The sequence below is a fragment of the Phalaenopsis equestris genome, unplaced genomic scaffold (genome assembly GCF_001263595.1).
Source record: "Phalaenopsis equestris unplaced genomic scaffold, ASM126359v1 Scaffold000450, whole genome shotgun sequence".
Classification (NCBI taxonomy): domain Eukaryota; kingdom Viridiplantae; phylum Streptophyta; class Magnoliopsida; order Asparagales; family Orchidaceae; genus Phalaenopsis; species Phalaenopsis equestris.
The window spans coordinates 693,021-704,504 of NW_018164891.1; the positions used below are offsets into that span (position 1 = coordinate 693,021).

Genomic DNA, 11,484 nt, shown 5'->3' on the forward strand with positions numbered 1-11,484 from the left:
TGATTTTTTTTTTTAATATAACATATATTGTATTATGTTTTTGTTACACTAAATCAAGCAAAACTTACATGAGACATTTGTTTTAACTGATGGTTAAGTCTCTGGGCTAAAGGCTCACATTTGGGCCAAAAAGAAAAAGATCGTTCAGCCCAAAAGAGAGCCCAATATGATTGTTTGATGCTAAAAACATTTTTACAATAACAATACTTTTTTTTAATATATCATTTAGTTAAAGTAAAAAAAGAAATTAACATTAATTTTAAAAATCACAAATCTCCTCAAAATATCATCATATATAACAACTTTAATTTCACAAATGCATTTTATGTATGCAAAAATTGAGTCATAAATGTTACCTTCCTTATCCCTAAAAAGCTCATGCTATAATGTTGCAAGACAAATGTAATGAGAACAAAAATCAAGAATTTTGAATCTCTTTGCCTTGAACTAGTTAAATTGAATCAAATCAATCAAATCTATAGGGGGCTCCCATTTCTTGTTTAAATGCCTTGTGCAAAGTACTAAGATGCTTACTGATGTGGCACATGATAACACTATACTTTTTTTTTGATTGGCAAGAAGAGATCATTATCAAAATCTTCTCAGCCAGAGAAGTCTAAATTAACATATATTTTAGCATGAGATACTTTGAATAACACAAAATTTTATGAAATATTTTGAAATTTGACATTTTTTTTTTAATCTTAGATCTCTACATACCATAAAATCACATGCCATTTATGCCATAGGAATAATCTCAAGATGACTATTTTATTGTAAAAATGTTAGAGTTCCATCATTATTATTAAATGATTTATAACTTCAATTAGAAACACCTTAGACTTACTATGGCTCCTCCAAGCCTCCAATTTTTCAAATTTTAGTGGCATTAATTTGCTCTTGTTAGAATGAAGAAATTCATATCATTTTTTTTGTCAATTGTTTAGGTTTTATAATATTGATAAAATTTAATCGCGCGCCTTTGAGATTATTCAAAATAATATAATCTTCATATAATTTCTACAATAAAGACATTTAAATTTTAGCATCAATAGCTATAAATTGGTCTCCTTCACTAACATTGAGATCATCACTATCATTGGCCATGCTAAACTATCAATCTCATCAACCACTTTGGCCAACCCTTTCCTAAATGAGGCCATTGGGTTGACCTAAGAATGGAATCGTACTTTAACTTTTTGAATTGAGATGGAATTATGAGTATGAGTTTTCTCCTTAGGATGGGATTGAAAAGGAAACCTCCCAACATCAACGTTAAACTTATGCCACCCAACTTTTAAATCATTTTATTACTAATGATATTGTCAGCACATCCTTAGAGATACATGATCATGTGTGTAGTGATGTATGTTTTAATTACATAAGTATATTTGTTTGTCAAATATTATTCCAAATTATGAGTTTGAGCATCCCTCAAAGAACTTTGTTATTTTTTAAATTAATTTAAGTAGTAGTCTGCTAATTCAAAAGTTAAATTTTAGTTTTGAAAGGTGCCTAAATATCCTAAACTTTTAAAGTTTAAATCTAAGCTAAGATAAATGAGCTTAAAATGATTTAAATCTTCTCAAAATTGGTTTAATCAAACCATGATTTTTTCCATATTGTAGTTGAAAATTGGAAACTAGTACTTCTTATTCTCTTATGAGATAAAACAAACATTGGAATTTCATATTATAGTTAAGTTTCTTTAACCCTGCAAAAACTCCTAGGAATCTCCATTCCCCATGATGCTAAATATTTTTCTTTCTATGAAGGAATTGATATGAATCATCATTGAAACTATGAGAGAGAGTGAGAGAGGGAGATGGATAATAAATTTAGAATTATGATAGTCTTAATAATCAATTTGATTCAATGTTAGTAATATATGTTATACAATTTATTTTTTATGTTATGATAGTTAATGAAAAAGTATTGAATGTAATAAAATAATCTTCACTATTTTTTAGTTACTTAAATGACTTAGTATTAGTAGAATTAAAATTGAATATATTATATGTAGTTTTAGTAAGAGCGCTATTAAAAATGATTAGTTCATAACATTGAAAGATAAATTGATACAAATTTGTCATAATTTTAAATATCTTAGATAAATTATAAAAGAGCATGGGAATGTAGATGAAGACATGGCATTTGGAGTTAAAAATGGGTGATTAAAATTGGGAAGAATATCTTAATAAGTATGATTTCAAATGCATGATACCATGAAGGCTTGAAGATTATAAAAATTTAACTAGACTTATGATGGTTTATAGATTGAGAGCTTAGCAATAAAAGAAGTCATAGATATTCAAGCTAGATGCAATGAAAATAAAAATATTAAGATGAATGTGTTACAAAATTAATAAAAATAAATGATTATATTAGAGTGAAAACAATTAAACCTTAGATAATTGAAAATAATCTTAATAGTTTGGACATAAAACAAATTGACAAAAAATCTTTAGGAATAGAGAAGAGAACAAGCATGCTAAGACTATTTTGTGAGAATAAGTTAACATCTCAAATAATATTAAAAATGAAATAAAGGAGTAAAAATGGTCTAAAAATTCATCTTTACTCAAATAGATATTAAATAAAAATAAATATGCTATCAAATTATAATTAAAATATGATCTAGCCCTTCTAGCTCACACTAGAATTAAATGGCTCTAACTTATGATTGGTTGGTTCAACAAGAGGCATTAGATCATATGATATGGCCCCCATTTAAAAAATATGAAGTGAGGGTTCAACCCTTCAACGCATAACATATGTGGTTAAGAAAAAAAAAATATTTTTTAATAATGGTACGCCAATAGAATAATGACAACTCATGCCTTTTTTCGTTCTCCATATAAAGAACTTATTAGAAACAATCAATCCTTGAACATCACCATAATTCATTTTATGCAGTCCTCTCCATTGTGGCTTAATCATTGGTGCCACAATGATTCTTTTATATTTTTATATGTAAAGCCTAAACTTTGATATTCACTTCTATAACATTTTCGTGTCATGATCATACCAAGACGTAGCATAAAAATAATTATTTTACTTCTTAAAAAATTAAGAATAAATACAATTCTTGATTTGATACTAAAGATTTGGATGTCATATATGTAATTATTAAAACATTAGTGTATGACACTTTATTATATAAGTATTATGTGATATATTTATATAATGCTTTGAAAAAGCACAATAATAAAATAAATAATCATAATTATCAATTGTCATTATATTCATAATTTAGATGATTTACATATCTACCATATAATTAATTTGTTTATATATATATATATATATATACCAACTAAATTTTAATATTTTTTTTATATAACACCCAATTTATTGACATCATTTAAAAAATTTCACTATTTTTTTTTTTGCATTAAAAGTATCATGATTGCTGTCATTTGAGGTTGTAGGGCAACATATGAGATTTAAATTAATAAGATTTTGTAAATCATGTAAATCCGGATTACTAGATTCTGAAAGTTTTAAGTCTTAAAAATTATTTGGCAACACATTTTGAAAACATTTGACAATTCTTTTAAAATTATTGAAAGTATTATGTGTTATTCATGTGTTATTGTGTGTTATTCAAGTATTATTGATGTGTTATTGTGTTATTATAATACCGAGAATATTTCTAAAGTACAATAACTCCTGAATAACATGAAGAAAATATTTCTTACTGTTACGAGTTTATCACCCCTTCCACCACATAATTTTATTGTACTCTTTCACCACGTAATTTTATTGGACTCCGTAAGTAACTTTTTAAGGGATGAGTACTCATGTAATATTTTTGAAATAGGGTGCCATATGCAATGTGCTGTTCTACTCCGTCGTCGTTTTCTTCTTTGATTGCAGGGCTACCCACTGGGCTTCTCCCTCAATCTTCTCTATCGCGTTCGTTTCTCTGAGGAGAGTTGAAGAGGTAAGACTCATCAGGATAAAAGGAAGAAGAATCTGGGAGGAAGAAGGTATAGCCAGCAAAAATGAGCGTGATTGACATATTGACGCGTGTTGATTCGATCTGCAAGAAATACGACAAATACGACGTCGATAAACAGCGCGGCGACGGTGGTAATTTCGCCGGCGACGATGCCTTTGCTCGCCTATACTCGTCCGTCGAAGCCGAGATCGAGGCCGCCCTTAATGTAATCCCGCCTTCTTAACCCTATTCGCGTCTACATTATCTTCCCTGCCCCCGTTTTCTTCTGACTGTCGCTTTGATTTTTTCAATCTCTTCGTGATTTCTAGCTGATCGGAGGTTTTTTTTGTTCCTGCAGAAATCGGAATTGGCGTCTCAGGAGAAGAATAGGGCGGCGGTGGTGGCCATGAACGCCGAGATCCGGCGCATCAAGGCAAAGTTGCTCGAGGAGGTCCCGAAATTGCAGAGGTTGGCGCTTAAGAAGGTACGCTGGCCACGTGCTCAGATCTTCGTGAGGTTTTTCTCTTGCATATTTTGTGAAGTAACATTTTGCTGTTTTTGTTATCAAGAATGAAAGGGTTCTTCTATTCTGCAATTTGGGCTATTGAATTTGAAGATCTTCATGATTATGATAATATAGGGGAATCAGTATGTGTCATTCAATAATGTTTTCAGGGGGTATGTTGGACATAATTTAAGGAAGATCATATTAATATTGGAGAAACGATTTACCAATATGCTAAAAGACTATTATTTTGGTAATTTTTGTTTGAAGATAATTATAATAAAGATAAAATCTTGGGACAACAATAGTCAAGATGGTGGGCATTAAGGATAAAATCCGTGCCAATGGTGTGTTGAAGTTGAAGATATCTATAGTTGAACAATGAGTAGTGGTAAAATTGTTTGTGCAGTGTCCAAATGGTTCCAATCAAATTAGGATTAAATCGAGGATCTAAATTAAATTCATATCCCTAAATGAGTCACCTTGATGTATGCTTTGGTAGATGGAATAGTTCTAAGAAATGAGAAATATTTTGATGTAAAATTTAGAGCAATTAAGATAATTTATAGGAGGCAGATGGGCTTAGAATTGTTCTAGTAAATATTGAGTGCTTGAAATAAAATTTTAGTGGGTGTATTTTTTAAATATAAATCAATATTGTTGAAAGATTAGAAATGCTAGATTTACCTTCATTCTATCAAAAAAAGAAAAAGAATCTATAGATAAGTATAATTCATCTAGAGTTAAAGGTGGGAAAATGGAGAAAAGTCTCATGAGTATTATGTAAGAAGATTATATTATGAGACCTAAAGTTTAATTTTAGTAAATGAGAAACTAGTTATGCTGTATGAATTAGAGTGTGGCAACAAATAAAGCTCTAATCCAACTGAGTAAGAAAAAAAGTGAAATTTAAAGTGGATGTGTGACAAGACTAATATGTCTAGTTATCTAGAATTAGTAAAAGCAACACGTTCTGAAAGTCAGGAGATAAATTATAGATATAGATGGTTTGAAGAGGTAAAAATAAGACCTCAAAATGGCTCAATAAGATTGGTAGATAGAGTTAATTGGCTATGGAAGAATAGAGGCAGAGAAAAAATAATATGGCTAGAGATTTTGCAAAATAATAGAGTTAACTCTTATATGAATGAATTTCAAGGGATGATTAAAAGGGATGATGTAAAGTAGTTTGGTGTGCTGATGACTACTCATAATGATTTTAGACTTTTAGCTAGAAGATGCTTTAAAAAATGCAAAATATAATGTTTTAGCATTGCCAAACAAATCACTGACATAAGCAGTGAGACTACAAGGACAATTATCATTGGTTCTTTTGTAGTAAAGTTATTCAAGTGCAATGGGCTATTAATGCTACTAAAGACATCTAATTACAATTTTCAAATTTGATTATTTGTTTATTTTAATTTAGTTGGTATTATTTTATGGATTAATTGTACTTCACCTCATTCATTTCATCATAATGCATGCATATCCTTAATGTGGTTTAACAATGTGTGTTTAATCGCCACATGCTTTTGATTAATGCACCATATTGATTTTTGACATTTGATTTGATGGACCGTATTAAAAAGATGTTCTCATCGAAGGATTAAATTTGTAATGGGACCATAGGATATTAAGGCTGAAATTTGTAATGGGACCATAGAATATCATAGTCCCCTCCTTATCAGCATTAGTCGTACTTGCCCTTATCCCTCCTCTCCAACATTCACAACTAGGCAATTGACACCAACTCGCTCTTTCTTATTTATCATTCAATCTCCAATATTTAACTTTACCGTCTCGACCTCTCTAGTGATGTCTTATCTTCTTCATTTTTTTCCTATAAAATTTTTAATGCTTCTCCATTTGGATCTTGATACTCAAAGTATGAATTTTGTATAAATCTTTTCTTATTCTCCTCTTCTTCCTCAATTCTTCTTGGAATAAGAATTCCGCAAAGTGATTAACTCAAATTCTCTTACAAAATTTTTATAGGGCTATTTTTTCCTTGGAAAATAAATCAAGAAGAGGTATTTTGCTACTTTGTGAACATGGAAGGAGTTTATCCATGTGGTGTCATTTCCTTTGGCATATTGGGAGCTTACAACTGGTTTCATAAAGGTGGAAGAGAAAAATGAGAATATGTGGTAAGTTTTTTTAAGGAAGTGCTCAAATTAGAGTGTAGAGGAAAAGGGAAGATGGTAAACTCACCATATCTTCATTTTTGGTGAGAATGCTACTTTTTTCATGATGTTAGATGGAAAATATTAATAACCAAGGAGTCAAAAGCAAATTGATGTTAAGTGCATATCTTTATACTAAATGTGGGTTATGTGCTTACCAATGGGGGTAAAGTGTGATTGCACCTTATTTTTTGTTATTCTTTTATGCTGTTTTGATTGTTTGCTTGAGGTAATACGATCAAGTTTTAGTTTTAGTTGTATACTGCCATTATTTTAATTTGGGGCAATTACATACATAGCAGCCGAAACATTTCTATTTACAAATCTAGCTCCTTCTTTCATCCTTTTTTCAAATTTTTACTCTTATATCAAAATTCATCATAAAAGCCCGACTCATGTTTTTCATTTTTATTAAATTCTCAATGGTTTGACCGTGACACGTATAAATACTTTAGTTTAGTAGTTCAAAAATATCACTTGGGTGCTAGATTTGATAATTAACAATGTTTTGGGTGCTATGTATATAATTTTCCCTTTTAATTTTCAGTAGGATTAGGCTGTCAAAGAAACATTTTGCTACAATGATACTAGGATTGTTGTATTTGAATATGGTTTGTTAATGGATTGAAGATGTCCTTTTTTGACATCCTGATTAGAGATCTATTCCCCCATCTTTCTTTTAGCTGTGTCTTTACCTTCTCTTTCTCCTATGACATGCTTTGTCTTATTACCTGCACAACATTCTTTTCCTTACCTCTTCTATTCTTCTTATATATATATTGTTTTATTATCTTAACAATTCATTGCATCAAAATTTATAATTGTCGCTTTTATTGTCTTATTTTATGTAATTTGGTATTCGAGCTCAATTTCATGTGAGGAATTTTTCATCTACGCCATGTCATCATTGGATTTTTTAATGTTTTGTTCAAAATCCCTTGATTTAATCTACCCAATACCTTATTCTTACTTTGCAATGACCATATCTCAATTTTCAAACCATGATTCATTTGGTTCACTCTATTCTAACAAAAAAAAAAAAGAAAAAAAAAAGAAGAAAGTCCTTCACCTCTTTATCTTATTTGTGCGATGCATGACTTGTCCTCTATTTTGTTTCCACCTTGCTATTACGAGTGTAAATGAGCCGAGCTTGAGCGAGCTTAGGCTCGGTCCGTGTTTGGCTCGTTAAATAGAACCATTGTTCGTGTTCGACTCGTTTATATATCGAGCTTAAAAAATTTGTTCACATTCAACTTGTTTGCTTAGCGAGCCGAACATGAGCTGTTTGCGAACAATGAGGCGTTTTGATAACCCTAATCAAACAATCATTGGATGTTAAAGGTAGGGGCGTAGGGGCGAGCTTTAAATCTTATTATTTTATTAAAATATTAATTTAAATAGAATTTAATATATATTTATTCTATTTTTAATATTAATTTTAATTGATTATAAATCTATGTAGCCTTGTAGTCAATTAAAGTTTTAAAATAATATTCATCAATTATATATATATGTGTGTGTGTGTGTGTGTGTTCAACTTAATAATTAAAATAAAATAATTTAATTATTTTATTTTATTTGTGTTCGACTTGTTTATATTGCAAGCGCAAAAAAATTTTTAGTGTTCAACTTGTTTGTTTAGCGAACAAATCGAACACGAGTTACTTAATAAGCTAAACACGAGTTGTTTGCGAACAACAAGCCATTTTGACTACCTTACTTGCTATAAGGGTCCCTACTATAGTTTTTTTGTTTTCATTTACCATAATTTTCATCCACATAAAGAATCTTGTTCTTCTTGTGATCTTCTTATCCCCAAGGCCTTATGTGCCCCTATTCTGCTTCAACCACTTGCAAACTATAAATGCTAAAAATGAAGCAATGCTTTTCAACATTAGATACTTGCAAATTTTTAAAGGTAGATGATATTGTTATCTTATCGTAGAGCACATCAAAATTAGATTTGATGTGATGTATTTTGAATAAGTTAAGTTGATCCCTAAGCAGATGTATTGATTTGAAGGAAGATGATGTTGTTGTATAAAGGATGTTTTAAAAGAATAGGAGTTGTAACAACAAGATTTTAGCAAGAACGTAGGGAATAAAAGATGCTTGTAAGCTTGAGATGATAGATATACATCAAGGTTGTAGGAGGAGAAAGTTTTCTTTGATGATTGAGCCAAACTAAAGAGAGGCAAACAATTTGGATCAATTTAATGGGCACTGCAGATATTTTTTGCAATAACCACATACAGAAATGATTGTATATCCTAAAATTAGTTTGAATTGAAATGCGAGGACTTGTGAAATTTTGGAGCTTTTGAGGTTGGACTTAATGTAAAAAGGAGATGGAGCTTGCTTGGGATCATAATTGTACTTATGACTAATGATATGATAAATTATCATAGGTTTTGGCTTGGCTATTTTGTGCTCTTTTTTATCTCAATTGAAATAAAATAACTATGAAAGAAAGGAAACATGGCAACAAGGAAAACAAAAAGAGGGAGAGAGAGAGAGAAAAAAAATGCAAAATTACAAGAAATGGGACAAATGTTTTTTTTGGGGTGTGGGGGTAATAAAAAACTTATTCCTACCTAGACTCATAAGTTCTGAAAGGTTTCAATTTGTAATGCAACTATAAGCGAGAAAAGGTTTAACGATCCAAACCTACTAGAGCTTGAGTCGAAGTGGCTAAACAAAGGATTGCCTAGAAGACAAGTTTGGAAAGAACTAAGCTATGAGTGTCTAAAAGACTTAATCCACCTAGACTTCCAAGTTCAAAGAGATTCGGATTTGGATTTGAATGTAGATTAACAACTTGGAGGTTCTATATTCAGAACCCATTAAAACTTGAATTGGAAATAATGATGCAATTTGACTTGATGATTTTGATTTTGACTTTATTTAGCTTTAATGAATTTGAGATTTGATTCTGATTGGGTTTTAATCTTGATTGTGATAGTTTGAAAATTAATTTTTTCTTTGTTTCTGATTGTATTTATGACTAATGATATGATCAATTATCATAGGTTTTGAATTGACTATTGTTGGACTGTTTTTGATCTCAACAACAACAACAACAAACAAGTTTTTATCCTACTAAGTGGGGTCAGCTACATGAATCCTTTTTCTCCATTGTGTCCTATTAAGTGTTATATTTTTATTTAATCCTAATAAATAAAAATTATTTTTTATACAACATGCCCAAGTCTTTTTAGGTCTACCTCTACCTTTCATACATAAGTCAAATCTAAAACATCGACTCTCCTAACGCGGTCATCAGATGGTCAATGTTTAATGCTATTTTTTATATTGTTTGAAAGAAAATAACTATGAAAGAGAGAGAAAACACGGGACAAAGCAAAAAAAAAAAAAAAAAAAAAAAAAAAAAAATGCAAAATTACAAGAAATTGTGGGACAAATGCAAATGCATTAGCAAATTGATTAATTTGCAAAAATAGAGTGATTTTTGTATATAATACCAAATTGGTGCGGGTAATGTAGCAAAATTGTGAAATATGACAGGAAAAAAAAAACAATTGAATACCAAATAGCGAATCATCAAATTGTTGATGTTGAAGCCTCAAGACATTGATGGTTGAATTCTTTAGGCAAGATGTTGAATCCTCAAAGTTTGAATGATGTATAAACTGGCAAACATCTATAAGCTGATTATTGGTAGACCATAACCCAATAATTCAATCATTATATCGCAATGTTTATAATTAATTTGAGGCTTCTTATAAATAATTAGATAACTAAAAGTTCAAACTAGCCCAAAGACTAATTGTAGTATAATCTTTATGAAAATACAAGACAAGTATAACCAGCGCTAATTCTTTAAACCTTATCTATTTAGATCATCACCAATTGGATGATAAACTGCATCATAAATCTAAGTTTGACCCTATCGAACCAAATCAAACTAATTCAATTTAGCCTTAGCTTATTAACTAACCCAACTTGATTAACCTAGTTGGATTAGTTGAACCCTTCGCAATGATGTGTACAGTAAACAAAAATCAACTGCTTTTGGTCAATTTTGTTAAATAAGTTGATTAATTCAAATCAGTCTATCATTGTATATGAAAGCATATAGTATTGTGGAGCTATTTTTTTGGGGAAATGAAAGGATTTGCGACATGGGCCTTTTTCCATGGTTGTTGTTCTTTCCTTTTCTTTTTCTCTTGGAGAAGAGTCTATTATTCATTGGTGATACCTTGTGATGGATATCACCTTCATTTGTACACTCTGGGATGGATTTATTAGCTCACTAGCACAATCATGCTTTTCCAATTCTTCCTCTAACAGCATTTCAAATACTCGTAATACAATTGTTCACAACCCCAGGGGAGTTGATGCAATGTGAGACTTCTACTCTCAATTATCTAACTCAAGTTTTTGATTTTGTTAGTCAATATTTATTAATCTATCATGTTCATGTTACTGTCCCTCTTTTTTTTTTTTTTTTTGATATTTGTTAGGAATAAGATGAGCAATTGTCATTTGGACATTCTTGTTATTATTTCTTGTCATTATCTTGCAATTAATAGAGATGGAATATTTAATAAATTAATGGCTATTATTGTAAATAGTAAAGCTTGGATTGCAATTAAAATGGTTGATAATGAACTAATTATACGGCTTTCTTTGGCTTTTTTGTGGGATTGATTCTGCTCTCTCCCTTCTAATTGTCAGGCTCTTTCTTCCATGCCATTGTCAGCACTTAAAAAAAGAAGAGGTTGTTTGGGGGTCGTCCGTAAGAAGCTGTCGGTCGCCGGAATCGAAATCCCATCGCCCGCTTCGGAAAGGACGTTTTAATTTACGTATATATATATATATATATATAT

At 30.4% G+C, this 11,484-nt stretch overlaps 1 protein-coding gene across 1 annotated transcript in view; it reads left to right on the top strand.

The window, feature by feature from the left end:
- Positions 1 to 3,811: 3,811 nt before the first annotated feature.
- The window catches only part of LOC110027804 (syntaxin-71), a 46,187-nt gene continuing 38,514 nt past the window's right edge, over positions 3,812 to 11,484 (top strand). Inside the window, exons 1-2 of the mRNA XM_020729383.1 lie at positions 3,812 to 4,169; positions 4,302 to 4,427. Coding sequence (XP_020585042.1) covers positions 4,008 to 4,169; positions 4,302 to 4,427 — 288 coding nt within the window. The 5' untranslated portion in view covers positions 3,812 to 4,007. The remainder of the gene's footprint in view (positions 4,170 to 4,301; positions 4,428 to 11,484) is intronic.